Source organism: Puma concolor, chromosome B4 (genome assembly GCF_028749965.1).
Source record: "Puma concolor isolate L17-30 chromosome B4, mPumCon1.1.hap2, whole genome shotgun sequence".
Taxonomy (NCBI): domain Eukaryota; kingdom Metazoa; phylum Chordata; class Mammalia; order Carnivora; family Felidae; genus Puma; species Puma concolor.
The window spans coordinates 100,332,042-100,350,271 of record NC_141673.1 but is presented as its reverse complement, the minus strand read 5'-3'; the positions used below and the strand labels follow the sequence as shown (position 1 = coordinate 100,350,271).

The 18,230-nt window shown below is 43.5% G+C and overlaps 1 protein-coding gene and 2 pseudogenes across 1 annotated transcript; all 3 read right to left on the bottom strand.

Annotated features, from left to right (window-relative positions):
* Window positions 1-8,182: 8,182 nt before the first annotated feature.
* LOC147579347 (large ribosomal subunit protein uL16-like) lies at window positions 8,183-8,690 on the bottom strand (annotated as a pseudogene).
* Window positions 8,691-10,373: 1,683 nt separating this feature from the next.
* Window positions 10,374-10,645, bottom strand: LOC147579346 (NADH dehydrogenase [ubiquinone] 1 beta subcomplex subunit 3 pseudogene; annotated as a pseudogene).
* A 188-nt stretch (window positions 10,646-10,833) lies between these two features.
* On the bottom strand, window positions 10,834-15,905 carry NANOGNB (NANOG neighbor homeobox). Its single transcript, XM_086711860.1, has 3 exons — window positions 15,845-15,905; window positions 11,028-11,341; window positions 10,834-10,917 (listed from the first exon to the last, which is right to left on the bottom strand). The coding sequence occupies exons 1-3, from the start codon at window positions 15,903-15,905 to the stop codon at window positions 10,834-10,836; spliced, it is 459 nt and encodes a 152-aa protein (XP_086567986.1).
* Between the last annotated feature and the right edge of the window lie 2,325 nt (window positions 15,906-18,230).

The following is an 18,230-nucleotide window of genomic DNA, read 5'->3' as shown; positions in this document are numbered from 1 at the left end:
GCAACTTGCACTCTCTGGCTCTCTCAAAATAAATAAATAAACTTAAAATTGTGGAAAACAGCCATGACCCCAGTTCTTACTCTGGATCAGTACGCTATGTTTCTGAGAACACCACGCCCCCACCGTGCCTGAAAAAGGAGTTCTCTACTAGAATTTGCAATGGGATGTCCCATCAGGGTGGGTGAGTTACTTTTCACCCCCAAGTAAGGGGGAACTACTCAGTCTCACTGGCATCCTGTTGTCCTGCTTCAAGTTGCACCAGTTGAAATGCACTCTACCTGGAATGTAACATGCACCGTTGAGAGGGGAGAAGGTAGTGGTTCTTGTCTGGCATAGTTCACCCTTAATCCATCTCTCACACTTAATGGTGCTGTCCCCCTCCTCCGCCCCCCACTCCCCCCGGGCAACATGTACAGCATGAACAAGGAGGTCAAGTTCCTAACGCTATCAATTCTCCCCAAGGCCAGGTGGGCATGTTCTGTTTTCTGGCACAAGTATCTTTGTCCCTCTGTGTTGGCCTGGAGAAAAACGTAGCGCCCATAGAAGCCTTTGCTCTATTTACCCAACAAGCCTTAAGTGATAGCTGGCGAAGCTTGTATTTACTGAATACTGAAATGTCTCTGGAGAGAAAAGCCGTCCCCCCAACTAGGATGGCCTTGGACATCATTACTGGCTTGCAAGGGAGCACCTGTGCCATCATCCAAAGACGATGTTTTGTGCTCTTACCTGATGAATCTGCTACTGTATCATCTGTATTAAATCACGTGAGAATACAAGTGAACACCCTGGACGATTTAACCCCCAGCCTAGGGGATTAATAAATCACGGGCTTTTGGTAGAAGAAAGACATTGTTACTCATTTTGGGAATTATTATCTTAATCTGTGTTTTTTTCTTGCCGGTGCCTGTATTGCTGCTACGGTGTCTGCCTCCAATGCAGCCAGATAGCCACCAAATGAGCCATCCGTATGCTAATGAAAGCCTTGGCCGACTGCTCCGGGCACACTTCACTAGAGGGAGGCTTGTAAGATTATAAGAGACTGTCCCAGAAGGGGTGGAGTGTTGCAGGAAATCGTGCAGGAGGATGTGATCTCTGGTTGACCTGTGACCCGGCCCTGGGCAATTGGAGGCTCCTGATCCCCACCCACATCCTTGGAATGTATGTTCTGTTTACTGTTCCCACAGTGGGAGCCATTTGCAGGGACAGAGCCTTAAGGGAACGAAGTTTTTTTGAGACCATCTGGAGGTATACGTGACTGAACCCACTTAAGGGCTCTATAGAAACTTTTAAGACTCTGACAGGCAGTTTCAGAGATCTGTTCATCTTGTGGGTGCCCGAAGCAAGGCTCATAAATAAGTTCCCTTGCTTATTAAGTCTGACACCTAGTAATCTGGAGTGGTGGACCTCTTTCTTCCGTCTTTCATTGCCCTCAATGTGTGAGTGGGGGCCAATTTCAGATTTCACTGGGGAAATTCATGAGATCACAACCAACAGGGTGGAAGGCAAGGGAGGTTTTGCTTTTTTTTTTTTTTTTGTCCCCATGACCTTCAAGTATTTCTTTAGAAGGCCCTAATTCATACCTGGAATATATTTGGAGCTCTCATTTAGTGCGGCTAAATTATAATGACTTCTTCAATAGAGTGCACGGCAGGGTGCAAGGTACTTTCGTGAACAGTATCCCATTTGATTTTTGCAATCAACTTTATTTTTAATTTTTTTAACTTTATTTATTTATTTTAAGAGAAAGAGAGCGGGAGAGAATCCCAGGCAGGCTCCGCACTGTCAGGGAGAAGCCCAGTGCGGGGCTCAATCTCACAAACCTCAAGATCATGAATGATCTGAGCTCAATTCAAGAGTCTGAGGCTTAACCGACTGAGCTACCCAGGCGCCCCGCACTCAACTTTAACCTAGGATGTGGTAACCATTGCTTTCAGGGTCAGAGAGACTTGAACATGTTCTTAGCCTGAGAAGAAAGAATGAGTGTTTTGACTGGTGAAATCTGAGTTGAAGGGGGTGAGTTAATAAAAGGAGGGAAGATCAGATTAAAAAACAACAACAACAACAACAACAACAACAACGGATAGAGCCATCATATATTTATAACCTTGATCTAGCTTTTTCTTTCATGCTGAGTAAAAGAAGCCAGACACGAAGAGTCACACATTTATGTAAAATGTCCAGAATCGGTAAATCCAAGCAGACAGAAAGACTGGGTTGCAGGGGCTAGGATGGGAGAATGTTGCCTGATGAGAACCTGGTATCATTTAGGGGTAGTGGAAATATTCCGGAACTAAGTAGAGGTGAACTATTCACTTTTATTTTCATTCATTCATTCATTCATTCAATCATTCATTTTTATCTTAGAGAGAGATTGAGAGTCCCAAGCAGGCTCCACCTTCAACGTGGAGCCTGTTGAGGGGCTCAATCCTGTGACCCCGGGATCATGACCTGAGGTGAAATCAAGAGTGAGATGCTCAACCGACTGAGACACCCAGGCGCCAAACTTTTATTTATGCTTAAAATTTTACTTATTTATTTATTCTTAATTTTTTAAAATGTTTATTTCCAAGAGAGACAGAGACAGAGAGCAAGTAGGGGAGGGGCAGAGAGACAGAGACAGAATCCGAAGCAGGCTCCAGGCTCCGAGCTGTCAGCACAGAGCCCGACGCGGGGCTCGAACTCACGAGCTGCGAGATCATGACCTGGGCTGAAGTCGGACACTCAACCGACTGAGCCACCCAGGCGCCCCTTTTTAACTTTATTTGTAAGTAATCTCTACACTCAATAAGGGGCTCGATATCAAGAGCCACGTTCTCTACCGACTGAGCTGGTCAGACACCCCTATTTACTTTTAAATGGCTTATTTTGGGTGAATCTCACCTCAATAAATTATTTCTATGGGGGGACTAACGAGCAGGCCCCAATTATCTACCCCCAGAAAAGGCCCCAGGGCAGGGAGCAGCAAAGGTTCCTGCTCCCACCCAACCCCTTACACTGAGGGCCTACCTGCAGGGGACCTGTTTGTGTGTTTCCCAGTCTTCAGTCCCTGAGCTAGCCCACTCACTGTCCCCTCCCCACCCCACTGCCACCCCACCACCTTCTTTGTGCTGAGCACACCTCCCACACCCTGTGCTTCTGTCTCTCTCTCTGTCTGTCTCTCTCTCTCTCTCTCTCTCTCACACACACACACACACACACACACACACACACACACTTACCTGCCTAAGTCTGAGGCCAGCCTGGGTTGGCAACCCAGGGCAGGCCTGGACCAGGTCGGAGGGTGCAGACAGCTGCCAAGCAGAGCCCTTAGGCAGAGTTCCTTAGCACGGAAGGGTAGGCAGCAGGCCCAGGCCCCGTCCCTGGGTAGAAGACAGGCCAGGGAACGGAAGGAGCGCTCAGCCCTCTTAAAGGAGCCAGAGGCAGGGGAAGGGCTGGGAGGGGTGTTATATTCAGCGGACAGGTGAAGCTAGGCTTCTGAGGGCATCGCTAGCCCAGGGTCCCAGCACTGACCGCAAAGCGGGAGGCGTGGCAGCACAGCCTCAGGCACAATGGGCAAAGAGGACAAGGACAGGGCAGACACCCTGGCCTGGGACATGGGAGCGTGGCTCCGCGATGACAGTTTTCCCAGCCTGGGAGGAGTTCTCACTCAGGCACTCAGGATTCCGGGGTCCAGCCAACAGCAACTCTGGCGCCACGAGATCAGGGCCTGGGGAGGTCAGGGTGGGGGGGCAGGACGAGGGGCGGGGCCGTAGCCCACCCTGCAAGAGGGGTGGGGGCCAGGGCATAGCCCTCCCCAGCTTGAAGGGGAGCACCCAGAGCCACCGCTGAACGGCAGGGCCCATGGCCTTCGGTGTCTCTGTGGAAATAAAGAGGTTGCTGATCAAGGCCGCAGTAGTAGAAACGGAAGCTGTTTTCTGAGCACTGTTCCCAGTTAGGGCCGGTGCCCAGAGCGGGGCTCCTGGGATGATCTCCATCTAGTAGACGTAACCTTGGTACAGCTTTTAACATAAACAACTAAGCTACTATTCTGAGTTATAATATGTTCAAAAGAAACCCTGACCTCACCTATAACTCTATCACACCCCTGAGCCATCAATGGTGATAACCAAAAAGTCATGTTTTGTCTTACTCTAATGGGAAAAAAATCTTTTTTAATTTATTTTTTTGGGGGGGGGGTGGGAGGGAGGGGAGGGTGGGTGATGGATATCGAGGAGGGCACCTTTTGGGATGAGCACTGGGTGTTGTATGGAAACCAATTTGACAACAAACTTCATATATTGAAAAAAAATTATTTTTTTTAATTTACATCTAAGTTAGCTAGCATATAGTGCAACCATGATTTCAGGAGTAGATTCCTTAGTGCCCCTTACCCATTGAGCCCATCCCCCCCTCCCACAACCCCTCCAGTAACCCTCAGTTTGTTCTCCATATTTAAGAGTCTCTTCTGTTTTGTCCCCCTCCCTGTTTTTATATTATTTTTGTTTCCCTTCCCTTATGTTCATCTGTGTTGTCTCTTCAAGTCCTCATATGAGTGAAGTCATAGGATTTTTGTCTGACTAATTTCACTTAGCATAATACCCTCCAGTTCCATCCACGTAGTTGCAAATGGCAAGATGCCATTCTTTTTGACGGCTGAGTAATCCTCCATTGTACATATATCCCACATTCTCTTTATCCATTCATCCATCGATGGCCATTTGGGCTCTTTCCATACTTTGGCTATTGTCGATAGTGCTGCTGTAAACATGGGGGTGCATGTGTCCCTTCGAAACGGCACACCTGTATCCCTTGGATAAATGCCTAGTAACGCAATTGCTGGGTCATAGGGCAGTTCTATTTTTAGTTTTTTGAGGAACCTCCATACTGTTTCCCAGAGGCACTGCGCCAGTTTTTATTCCCATCTTCTGTGAATTTTTTAAAACTAATTTCTGCCAGCTGTATTCAACCACCCCAGTACGAGGCATTTTGAGACTCGTTTTGAGATTTTTTTTTTCTTTAAAGTTTATTTATTTTGAGAGAGAGAGAAAAAAGAGCACGAATGGGGGAAGGGCAGAGAGAGGGAGAGAGAGAATCCCTAGCAGGGAGCCCATGTCCCACTGTCAGCGCAGAGTCCAATGTGGAGTGCGAACTCACAAACCACGAGATCGTGACCTGAGCTGAAATTGGATACTTAACCGACTGAGCCACCCAGGCGCCCCTCGTTTTGAGATTTTGCCGAGCACGGGGAAGGACAACAGGGCAAGACAACCGAGGTAAGATGGCGACCCAGGTAATTAACCATATAATCCAGACTTGAAAGAACTGAGACCAGCCAAGTGCTACTAAAGCAGAAAATTGAGGCATCAAATCACAAGTTCCCTGTGAGGTCGCCTGGAAGCTGTGGCAGGGCACTACGAAACGGCTGGAGGAACAACAACAACAAAAGGCTGGAGAAAGGGGTTTGCAGTTTGAGTTTTCCGGTGTGAAATACATCTAACAAGGTCAGATCTTGGCCATAAGTGGGTGAAGGTCAGTGAGTTTCAGAAAGTTCAAAAACTATGGGGCACTTGGGTGGCTCAGTTAAACGTTTGACTCTTGGCTTTGGCTCAGGTCATCATCTCGCAGTTCATGAGTTCGAGCCCCGCATCTGGCCTCTGCACGGAGAGTGGGGAACCTGCTTGGGGTTTTCTCTCTCTCTTCCTCTCTCTCTGCCCCTCCCCTGTTCTCTCTCTCTCTCTCTTAAAATAAATAAACGTAAAAAAAAAAAAAAGGAAAGAAATTCAAAAACTCTAAGACTTGGGTGTTATGAACTGTGAAAATCACACCAATGTCAAAATCTTTGGTGAGATCTGGGGAGAGACCAGAGCAATGGTAATAAAGATCTACAGTTTCTTTATTGATCATTTTCCACACCACCACTCAACCTTCAACTTACTGTCTCTTGTCCACCGGTGTGATCTTCTAGCCTTCACGTCCTTCCTTATCGATGGCTCATGTGTCTGTTTTCTCTGGCAAAAAAACCTAAATAACCTTACTCTTCTCATTCAGTCACACACACCAGACAAAGATTGCCCTTCCAGGAGGATGATCCGGTTTGTAGAGAAAGCCAACAGGGGCTGGCTAGAGATATACTGATAGATTGCAGGTTACACCAAACCCATTAGATTCTACAGTGGGTTTTCCTTTCCTTCACTGAACATTTCTACAGAGGCTAGTAATTTCTTCATTGTTTTCTGTTAAATAAAATCTATGAACGTATATTATATGTAAAAACTTGAAATCCATAGTAGGGTAAAAATAGAATATTTAGAAACTCCTATAGACTCCCCTCATCAGTTCTACTCCGCCGAATTAACAATTGTTCACATTTTCTTACCTATCCTTCCAGACTCCATTTATACGTGAGAATGGTGTCATACAAAATGTTCTACAAGATAGTCCATGTATTTAACGTGTATCAAAATATGACAATTTTGGAAAACAATTTCCACTGAAGAACAAAGGTATCTTGCTAAATACATTTTTTTTTATTTTATTTATTTATTTTGAGAGAGAAAGACAGAGGGAGAGAGAGAATTCCAAGTAGGCTTTGAGCTGTCAGTGCAGAGCCTGACAGAGGTCTCGAACTCATGACGTTGGAGATCACGACCTGGGCCCAAACCAAGAACTGGATGCTTTTAACCAACTGACACACCAAGGCATCCCCCCTTAAGACACATTTAAAAATTTCAAAGAGGTAGGGGCACCTGGCTGGGTCCGTCAGTGGAGCATGTGACTCTTGATCTTAGGGTTGTAGGTCCGAGTCCCACGGTGGGTGTAGACATTACTTAAAAATAAAAATCAGGGGCGCCTGGGTGGCGCAGTCGGTTAAGCGTCCGACTTCAGCCAGGTCACGATCTCGCGGTCCGTGAGTTCGAGCCCCGCGTCAGGCTCTGGGCTGATGGCTCGGAGCCTGGAGCCTGGAGCCTGTTTCCGATTCTGTGTCTCCCTCTCTCTCTGCCCCTCCCTCGTTCATGCTCTGTCTCACTCTGTCCCAAAAATAAATAAAAAACGTTGAAAAAAAAATTTTAAAAATTTCAAAGAGGTGGGGGCACCTGGCTGGGTCCGTCAGTGGAGCATGTGACTCTTGATCTTAGGGTTGTAGGTCCGAGTCCCACGGTGGGTGTAGACATTACTTAAAAATAAAAATCAGGGGTGCCTGGGTGGCTCAGTCGGTTAAGCATCCGACTTTGGCTCAGGTCCTGATCTCGCGGTCCGTGAGTTCAAGCCCCGCGTCAGGCTCTGTGCTGACAGCTCAGAGCCTGGAGCCTGTTTCAGATTCTGTGTCTCCCTCTCTCTCTGACCCTCCCCTGTTCATGCTGTCTCTCCCTGTCTCAAAAATAAATAAACGTTAACAAAAAAATAAATAAAAATAAAAATCAAATCCTTAAAGGGTCGCCTAGGTGGCTCCGTTGGTTAAGCGTTCAACTTCGGCTCAGGTCACGATCTCACGGGTTTGTGAGTTCAAGCCCCGCATCAGGCTCTGTGCTGACAGCTCAGAGCCTGGAGCCTCCTTCAGATTCTGTGTCTCTCTCTGTGCCAACCCTGCTCGCACTCTCTCTCTCAAAAATAAATAAACATAAAAAAAAAAAGTAATAAAATTCTTTAAAAAATTGTTTTTCAAAGAAGTAAACAGGTAAAGTTATGGAGGTGGAGAAGAAGGTATAAGAAATTCGAAATACTCTCACATCGGTATTTCAATAGAGAGCATTAGGAGTATATAAACACCACATATAAAACACAAGTTGATACAGCCTCGAATATTTCCCAGGTTATAACCAAAAATGCAGCATGTGTAGCTGAGAGAGGCAGGCACAAACTGAGGGTTAGATGTTTAGGGACTGGTAATTTTTTCTTTAAAAAAATGTTTTTTTTTTTAAGTTTATTTATTTTGAGAGGGAGAGAGAGAGAGTGTGGGGGAAGGGCAGAGAGAGAGGGAGAGAGAATCCCAGGCAGACTCTATACTGTCAAGCACAGAGCCCGATGCAGGGCTTGAACTCATGAACCTGTGAGATCAGGACCTGAGCCAAAATCAAGAGTCCGACACTTAACTGACTGAGCCACCCAGGCCCCCCCCCCCCCCCCCGCGTCTCTTTTTTTTCCTTACGGGAAGTAGGATTTATTGATGGGCATGAATAAGGAGGGGGTAGTGCTGTTGGGGTTCTCACGAGTGCCGAGCTCACCATTTGTTCAGGGAGCCACGATTAGGGATGTGTGTGACCCCGCAGCCATCTGGGATGAGCCACTTTTCAGCCCCCATGTCTTCAAATTCATCCACATTAAACTTAGGAAAGCCCCACTTCTTGGAAATGTGGATCTTCTGGCGGCCTGGAGACTTGAACTTGGCCCTTCCTAGGACCTCAATCACATGCTTCTTGTTCTGCAACTTGGTACAGATGGACACGATGACTTGGCCAGTGTGGACCCTGGCCACCGTGCCCTGGGGCTGCCCAAAAGCACCCAACATACCCGTCTGGAGTTTGTCAGCCCCAATGCAGGAAACATCGTGTTGATGGGGATGATGGAGAAGAGCGGAGCCAAATGTGGATGTGTTGGCTTTTCACCATGTACCTGTTGGCACAAATAAGGGCAGCCTCCAGGGCTGCAGAGGAGAGCTTCTCGTATTCATCTGACCCCCTGCGGCCTTACAGTGGGAACTCATCCACTTTTGTCTTCTTCCACTTCCGGTCAAAGATTTGGATTTTAGCATCGGGTGCCTCTGCAGAAAGGGGACTTTAAACACGACTTGTTCTTTTTTTTTTTTTTTTTAGTGTTTATTTATTTTTGAGACAGAGAGAGACAGAGCATGAGCAGGGGAGGGGCAGAGAGAGAGAGGGAGACACAGAATCTGAAACAGTCTCCAGGCTCCGAGCTGTCAGCACAGAGCCGGACGCGGGGCTGGAACTCACGAACTGTGAGATCATGACCTGAGCCGAAGTCAGACGCTTAACCGACTGAGCCACCCAGGTGCCCCTAAACACGACTTGTTCTTACGATATCAGTAACACTGGGCGGAGCAGTGGCCCATAGCAACTTCAGAAGTGGGCTGAAGAAAAAGAGAGAAACTGGTACTTGTTGGTAAAATCACATTAATTTTTTTTTTAATGTTTATTTTTGAGAGAGAGAGAGACAGACTGCGAGTGGGGGAGGGGAAGAGAGAGGGAGGCACAGAATCTGAAGCAGGATCCAGACTCTGAGCTGTCAGCACAGATCCCGACGCGGGGCTTGAACTCACAAACTGCGACATGATGACCTGAGCCGGAAGTCAGACTATCAACCGACTGAGCCACCCAGGCGCCTCGATAAAATCACATTATTTCCCAGCAATTCAGATTGCTCATTTATGGTGTAGGGTGATGATCAAGTGAGGTAATACATTAAAAATTGTCTACATACATCTACATAAATAATACATAAAAATTCTATATACAAGCTAGTCTAATACTTTGAAAAATGTTGATGTTGTTCTTAAGTTTTTCCACTCATGACGTTCTGCCAATAGGTAACACAGAAAAGACATGCGTCATAAATATTCAGCATCTAGGGGCGCCTGGGTGGCTCAGTCGGTTAAGCGTCCGACTTCAGCTCAGGTCACGATCTCGCGGTCCACGAGTTCGAGCCCCGTGTTGGGCTCTGGGCTGGTGGCTCAGAGCCTGGAGCCTGCTTCCGATTCTGTGTCTCCCTCTCTCTCTGCCCCTCCCCCGTTCATCCTGTGTCTCTCTCTGTCTCAAAAATAAATAAATGTTAAAAAATATTCAGCATCTAAGGAACAAAAAAAGACAAAATTATTAATTCTATAGTGCGATCAATAAACGTTTAATGGCCATAGTTGTATATTTGATAACATGACTCCATTGCAAATGCAGCATATGCATATGCATTTTTGTGTGTTGAGCAGAATAACAAATAGGACAAGGACAATCAACGATTCTCTGTGTCACTGGCTGGAACGTGAAAAGTTTTGTGTTTTTTTTTTTTAAGTTTATTTATGTTGAGAGAGAGAACTAGAGAGCAAGAGCAGGGGAGGGGCAGAGATGGGGGGAGGAGGGAAGAGGAGGGGAGAGAAATCCCAAGCAGGCTCTGTGTTGTTAGCATGGAGCCCAACTCAGGGCAGGATCTCAGGAAACCTGAGATCCTGACCTGAGCTGAAACCAAGAATTAGATGCTTAACCAACTAAGCCACGCAGGCACTCTCCCCTCCTCCGCCTTTTTTTTTTTTTTAACATGTATTCTTACTTTATTAAATCTTATTAGTATTCTTTAATGGAAAACACACAAATGAGTAGGCTACATTGAAGAAATCTTATTTTTATAACAGGGATAAGAAGCCTTTAAGATGCTTCCAGGTATTATCTTCAGTAATGCTTCTTATCTTTATTCTGGAACTCCAGGTCATATTCAGCCCCTACAGCTACCACAAATGCAGCAAATCCCTATTTGAATCCTCGTAATAATGCACCAGCAAAGGAAACATTGTTTGCAAAGCCACCCATGTATCTCCAAGTTTCATTGCGGCCCAATGGATCCCTTAGCCCTTGTTCTGGACCGTTTCTAATGGTGTCCCTTTTATCTTCCATTATTTATAATCTGGAAGTTCCAGTTTACTATGATCATGTCCTTGGGCCATATCTGACGGCAATCTGACCTCTGACGACATTCAATATTCAACCCTGTAGTCGGAACCAAGTGGAAACGGTGGAACATGAAAAGTTTATGGGAAATCCAATAACTATGGAAACACAGTCTGTCTCTAAAAGTCAATAAATTCCTTTTTTTTACTTCCTTACAACCAAGTAGTCTACATATAACACATTCTTACCTCTTAGGTCTCTTCTTATGTTTCCTCTTGTACATCACTTTATTGTATTTCTTCCTCCTTTTATGAAACCACTGCTTTATCTGCAAAAAAATAAGGTGGGGAGGTGATGAATCAAGGAATAAGGTGTTGGCCTGTCTGGGTAAAAATACTCCACAGGTGACTCTGTCAACGAAGAAATATGTTGTCATACCTGTTTCACTGTCATATTAAATTCAAATGCAAGTGATCGGCTATCTCCCATTGTGGGGCATTTGTTTAACTTAAATGTTGCCCAGAGAGTGTCCATGAGGGGCTTACTGACTAATCTTTCCTGGGGATGTTGTTCATTTTCTTCTTCCATTTCTTGTTCTTCTTCCAGTTTCTCTTCTAGTTCCTCCTTTTTTTCTTCTCCTTCTCTTTCTTTCCATTTTTTCTTTCCCTTTCGTCCATCATCACTATGGTTCCTATTTGATTGTTCCGGGTTTTGATCACAAAGCACATCTGGTTCTTTCTGTATAGCAAAATCTGTGAAATAAAATCAAACCGCAGCTAAATTTGACTTTTAGATCATAGTCAACATTCTTCAGTGTGAGACTATATATTTGATTTTCATAAAATATGAGTGTTGTACATTGTTGGAAAAAAGAGAGAAAAGCAAAAGTCAAGTTATGAAAATCAGTGAAGATTTTCATAAAAGTATCATTTTAAAAATGATTTACTTTCGGTGGTGCCTGGGTGGCTCAGTTGGTTAAGTGTCCGACTTTGGCTCATATCATGATCTCAGGGTCCATGAGTTCGAGCCCTGCATCGGGCTCTGTGCTGGCAGCTCAGAGCCTGGAGCCTGCTTCAGATTCTGTGTGTGTCTCTCTCTCTGTCCCTCCCCCACTCATGCTCTCTTTTTGAAAAATGAATAAACATTGGGGGCGCCTGGGTGGCTTGGTCGGTTGAGTGTCCGACTTCGGCTCAGGTCATGATCTCACGGTCCGTGAGTTCGAGCCCCGCATCGGGCTCTGTGCTGACAGCTCGGAGCCTGGAGCCTGTTTCAGATTCTGTGTCTCCTTCTCTCTCTGCTCCTCCCCTGTTCATGCTCTGTCTCTCTCTGTCTCAAAAATAAATAACGTTAAAAAAAAAAATGAATAAACATTAAAAATTTTTTTAATAATTTCCTTTTGGGTTTAAATATAGACTGAGTACAGAAAGCGGCTATGTATTGAAATTAACCATCCCTTTGTTATGTTAAAAAATAAGTTATCTTGATATAAATAAGTTATGAATGACCTTATTTAAAGGACTATTCAGGTTTTTTATTTCCTCTTATGAGAGTTTTGGTAAAATATGCAGTCTTTAGAAATTTGTTTATTATGTTTTGGTTTTCCTAAGATTGTTATAATTATTTAAAAAAATGTTAATGTTTATTTATTCTTGACAGAGAGAGTGAGACAGAGCACAAGCAGGGGAGGGGCAGAGAGAGGGGGAGGAGACAGAGAATTTGAAGCAGGCTCCAGGCTCTGAGCTGTCAGCAGAGAGCCAGGTGCGGGGCTCAAACTCACGAACCATGAGGTCATGACCTGAGCCGAAGCTGGACGCTTAACCGACTGAGCCACGCAGGTGCCCCCCTAAGATTGTTATTATTGATAATGATAATGATTATGATTATTTTAAGTAAGCTCTACACTCAATGTGGGGCTTGAACTCCCGACCCTGTGATCAAGAATTGCATTTTCTGGGGGTGCCTGGGTGGCATAGTAGGTTAAGTGTTCGACTATTGATTTTGACTCAGGTCATGATCTCATGGTTCATGAGTTCGAGCCCTGGATTGGGCTCTGCACTGGTAGGATGGAGCTTGCTTGGGGTTCTCTCTCTCTATTCTCTCTCTGCCCCTCCCTCCCTTACGCATTCTCTTTCTCACTCTCTCTCTCAGATAAATAGGTAAACTTAAAAAAAAATAACAAAGACACATAAGAAAAAGAACATAATTAGAAACGTAATAGAAAGCAATAGTAATTAAGACAGTAAAGTATTATTGTACAGATGGACCAATTAACTCCTGGAACTGAAAGGGAGTCTAGAAACAGACCCATAGATATAATCAAAAGTTGATATATGATAGAGGAGAACTATAGGTCAGTAATAAGCTATTTAATAAATACTGCTAGAAAAGATTGATAAAATTTATATTAAAAATTGTAACTGCTGGGACACCTGGGTGGCTCAGTCAGTTCAGCATCCAACTTCGGCTCAGGTCATGATCTCGCGGTTCGTGAGTTCGAGCCCCATATCGGGCTCTGTGCTGACGGCTCAGAGCCTCCAGCCTTCTTCGGATTCTGTATCGCCCTCTCTCTGCCCCTCCCCTGCTCGCCCTCTATCTTTCCCTCCCTCAAAATAAATAAACATTAGAAAAAATTTATAAGAAACTGCTATTCACCAAAGATCTCAGAAATAACATGAAAAGCCATAAATCTAGGAAAATTTTTTGTAACAGATAACTGACAAATTATTGGTATCTACAATATACTAAGAATTCCCATTAATTAATAAGTAAAAGAAAAGCAATCCAACAGAAAAAAAAAAAAGAGTGGGGGCAAGAGTCAGAATAGCCAGAATAGCTCTAAATGGCCACTATTTTAGAAAGAATTTTAACCTCAATAATAATCAGGATGAAGATAAGAATGAAATGTCATTTTGTACCCACATGGGAGGCAGAAATGAAGAAATCTTTTTTTTTTAACGTTTATTTATTTTTGAGACAGAGAGAGACAGAGCATGAACGGGGGAGGGGCAGAGAGAGAGGGAGACACAGAATCGGAAGCAGGTTCCAGGCTCTGAGCTGTCAGCACGGAGCCCGAGGGAGGGCTTGAACTCACGAACCGCAAGATCATGATCTGAACCAAAGTCGGTGCTTAACCAACTGAGCCACCGGGTGCTCCCGAAAACTTTTTTTTAAAGGAACATTTGTATATTTTGGGTGAAAGTGTATAAATCCGAGTTGCTTAGGAAACAATTTAACACATTTTTAGAAAAGTATACATTCTCAGGGCACCTGAGTGGCTCAGTCAGTTGATTGTCTAACTTCGGTTCAGGTCATGATCTCACAGTTGGGGCATTCAAGCCCCACATAGGGCTTGTGCTGACAGCTCAGAGCCTGGAGTCTGCTTCAGATTCTGTGTCTCCCTCTCTCTCTGCCCCTCCCCCACTTGTGCTCTGTCTCTGTCTCTCAAAAATGAATAAATGTAAAAAAAAAATTAAAAAAAATAATGTAATAGCATTGACTTGAAAAACAGAAGTGGAAATAATCCAGTGTCCATTGTCAGAATGAAGTTAATGAATTAAAGCTACATTCAACCAGTTAATTTTAGAAACATAATTTTGAGTAAAACAACAAGTCTCAAAAGTACATAGTAATTAATATTTTTTTAAAGCTCAAAAAACACGTAATATTATTGAAGGGTGCATAAATATGTGATAAAAACTATAAAACTAAGGCAATAATATAATTCAGGAAGATGGTTGGAAAAACAGCATAGGATAGAGGAGACATACATATGAGTAGATGAAATGTAGGGGTAATGCTATACTTATATTGGTAAATGTTATATTACTATATTATTTAATACATAGTATATATTAATATACAGTTTTATAAAATATATTGTTTTTTGTTGGTTGGTCCTTTCGTGTTCATGTCATTAATTTCCTTATAAATTAAGTATATATCAAATATGTTTTTGCATATTTCAAGCATTACATGTTTTTTAATGTTTTATTTATTTTTGAGAGAGAGAGAGAGAGAAAGAGAGAGCACAAGTAGGGGAGGGACAGGGAAAGAGGGAGACAGAGGATCCAAAGCAGGCTCCTGGCAGTGAGGCTGATGTGGAGCTCGAACTCACAAACCACAAGATCACGACCTAAACCAAAGTTGGACGCTCAACTAACTGAGCCACCCAGGTGCCCCTAGCCTCCTTTTTTATACGGTAATAGTTAAAAACCTAAATCAATCATTAGTCATAGGCTCATCCTTTTTACTTTGGTTGGATTTAAGTTCTTCCTAAAACTACGTGAGAAAAACATATATTCAAATGACATCTCTTATACCCTGTTGGTGAGAGTCCAAACCAGTAAAAATCTTTTTGAAAGGAACTTGGAAGTACCTGACAAGGCGTAAAATGTACAGACTTTGATCCAGCAAATTCAAGAAATACTTGCTCCTTAGCATAAAATTGTATGTAAAAAAGATGTTTATTGTAACATCCTTATGGTAAAAGGATTGTTTGTTATAGGTAATGTTATTTTTTTTAATGATTTTAAAATTTTTGAGTAATCTTTCCATCCAAAGTAGGGCTCACATTCACAATCCCAAGATCGAGTCGCATTCTCCACTGACTGAGCCAGCTGGGTGCCCCAGTAATGTAATTTATTTTATTATTATTATTATTTAATTTTTTCTTTTTTAACATTTATTTATTTTTGAGACAGAGAGAGACAGAGCATGAATGGGGGAGGGGCAGAGAGAGAGAGGGAGACAGAATTGGAAGCAGGCTCCAGGCTCCGAGCCATCAGCCCAGAGCCCGACGCGGGGCTCGAACTCACGGACCGCGAGATCGTGACCTGAGCCGAAGTCGGACGCTCAACCGACTGAGCCACCCAGGCACCCCATGTAATTTTTTTTAAACTAATGTTCATCAGTGGAAGAATGCTGAAGGTTTTTTTGTTTGTTTATTTATTTACTTTGAGAGAAAGAAAGAGAGAGGGAGCACAAACAGAGGAGGGACAGAGAGAGAGGGAGAAAGAGAGAATCCCAAGCAGGATCCACACTGTCAGTGCACAGCCCGCTACAGGGCTCAAACCCACGAACCGCGAGATCACGACCTGAACTGAAATCAAGAGTCTGATGCTTAACCGACTGAGCCATCCTGGCGCCCCAGTAATGACTTTCTATGATTTGCTTATAGGCACAAGAATGATTAAGAATGGAATAAATGATAAGGAACGATTTGCTTATTATTTGATTTCTACTTAATTTGTACTTACTCCAACTTGTCGATTTTGTGAAGTTGTCACCAGCTTCCAGCCCTCGCTGATGTAGGCTCATGATTGTTTTATGTGTCTCCTAGATGCTCTGCTTGATGTTTAGAGATAAAACAATTCTCAGCCCCAGACAATTTTATCTAAGAGAAGTCCTGAAAGAGATAAAAAGTGTATTGTTGTAGGAACACACTCAAAAGTTCTTATAAATAAATGACTGCATTTGCTGTTTTTCAGAATGTTTCTTAAAAAAAAAATTTTTTTTTTTAATGTTTATTTATTCTTGAGAGAGAGACATAGAGCATGAGGTGGGGAGGGGCAGAGAGGGAGGGAGACACAGAATTGGAAGCAGACTCCAGGCTCTGAGCCATCAGTACAGAGCCCAATGCGGGGCTCCAACTCATGAACGGCGAGATCTTGACTTGAGCCAAAGTTGGACGCTTAGCCAGCTGAGCCACCCAGGTGCCCCCAGCATGTTTTTAATTTGAAAAAAAAAAATCATTAAACTTACAGACTTCACAACTTGAACCTCATTGCTCTGTTTTTGTTCAAAATACAGAAAATAAAAAAGAATTATTAGAGAATAAAAATATGTCCAAGTAGCATGCTTGCTATGAAAATAAACCAATAAATAAAATACAGAGAATTTTTTTTAATGACTAAAATTTGAGTGACCACTAGTACGGGATTGGTTGCAATGACTCCTAATTTCAATATATCTGAAAGCGTTGTTTTCCCACGTTGTGATCTCTCAAGCAAACGTAAAATGTTATCTTCTGATAATTCACAAGAGACAGTAAATATCTCCTTGAAGATTTTGGGGGCCATTATAATCTGGCAAACTAAACTTTTATTATTTTTCTCCCAGCAGCCTCCGACACCTATTTCAACATTTGCGTTTCCCATTCCTCCAGGCCTCCCAGTTTCCAGACAACCCTGTATCCATCCTGGAGGGCACTGTTCAAACCCAGACCTTATTTTGCTTTAGTTTTTGCAATTAATGATCTTGTGACTGTGGGCAATTTACTATCCCTCTCTGTGTTTAGTCTCCTTGGCTGAAAATCGGCCCCATACGATTGTTGTGAGGTCCAAGAGTGCTAAAAACAGGACCAATGCTCAGAATTCAATAAACTCTTGCTTTCATTGTTGAAAGCGATAGATCTTTACAGGTCTCTGGTGCTTGGGTGATACTGATGCGGTGTGTGTAACTTGGTGGTACCTGCCATTGCCAAGTGCCCTGGATCATTCCTGCTCTCGGCATCTTCCGTTTCTGGTATCCTAGGCTACTTCTTGCCCTTTTGCTTCCCAAACACCGGCTTTCATATATAGAAACTTAAGCACTTTAGTTAGAAAAAGAAATGTGCAGGGGCGCCTGGGTGGCTCAGTCAGTTGACTGTGTGACTCTTGATTTTGGCTCAGGTCATGATTTCACGGATCGTGGGTTTGAGCCCCGCATTGGGCTCCGTGCTCACAGTGCAGAGCCTGCCTGGGATTCTTTCTCTCTCTCCATCTTTGCCCCTTGGTCTCTCTCTCTCTGTCTCTCAAAATAAGTAAATAAACTTAAAAATAAAAAAATAAGGGCACTATCTCTAAAAAAAAATGTGCAAAGAAAATTTAGGAATAGGGTTGTAACGCTAGCAAAATAGAATCATTAATGAGAAAAACTACATCTAGAGAGAAGGTTCAAGTTTAGGGATAAGACATATGTTATTTACCAAGCTGCAAAAAAATAGATTTTTCTGGGGACGCATTTAATAATTTTCCTTCTTATTAAATTTTACATGTTGAAATTTCTCTTAGGGTGCCTGGTTGGCTCAGTCCAAAGAGCATGTGACTCTTGATCTCTGGGTTGTGAGTTTAAGCCTCACATTGGATATAGAGATTACTAAAAAAAAATAAACTTAAAAAAATTTCTCTTATTGTGAGATTTTTTCATTTATGCAAGTCTTTTTAAAACAATTTTTTTGATGTTTATTTATTTTTGAGAGAGACAGAGCATGAGCCGGGGGGGAGGGCAGAGAGAGAGGGAGACACAGAATCTGAAGCAGGCTCCAGGCTCCGAGCCCTCAGCACAGAGCCCAATGTGGGGCTCAAACTCATAGACTGTGAGATCATGACCGGAGCCACAGTCAGATGCTTAGCCGACTGAGCCACCCAGGCGCCCCTCGTTTATGCAATGGTCTTACTGGTCCACATACTTTTTTCAACTGAGTATTTGTAGATAACTCTTACATATAAGGAAGCAATGAATCCAGATTCCCTAGGCTCTACCCCAGATCTACTGGATCACGTGATCTTATAAACTCTTATCTAGATGAACACTCTTATTTTTTTTAATGCCCTCTTTATTTTTTTTAAGTAAACTCTGTCCCCAATGTGGGGCCCGCACTCA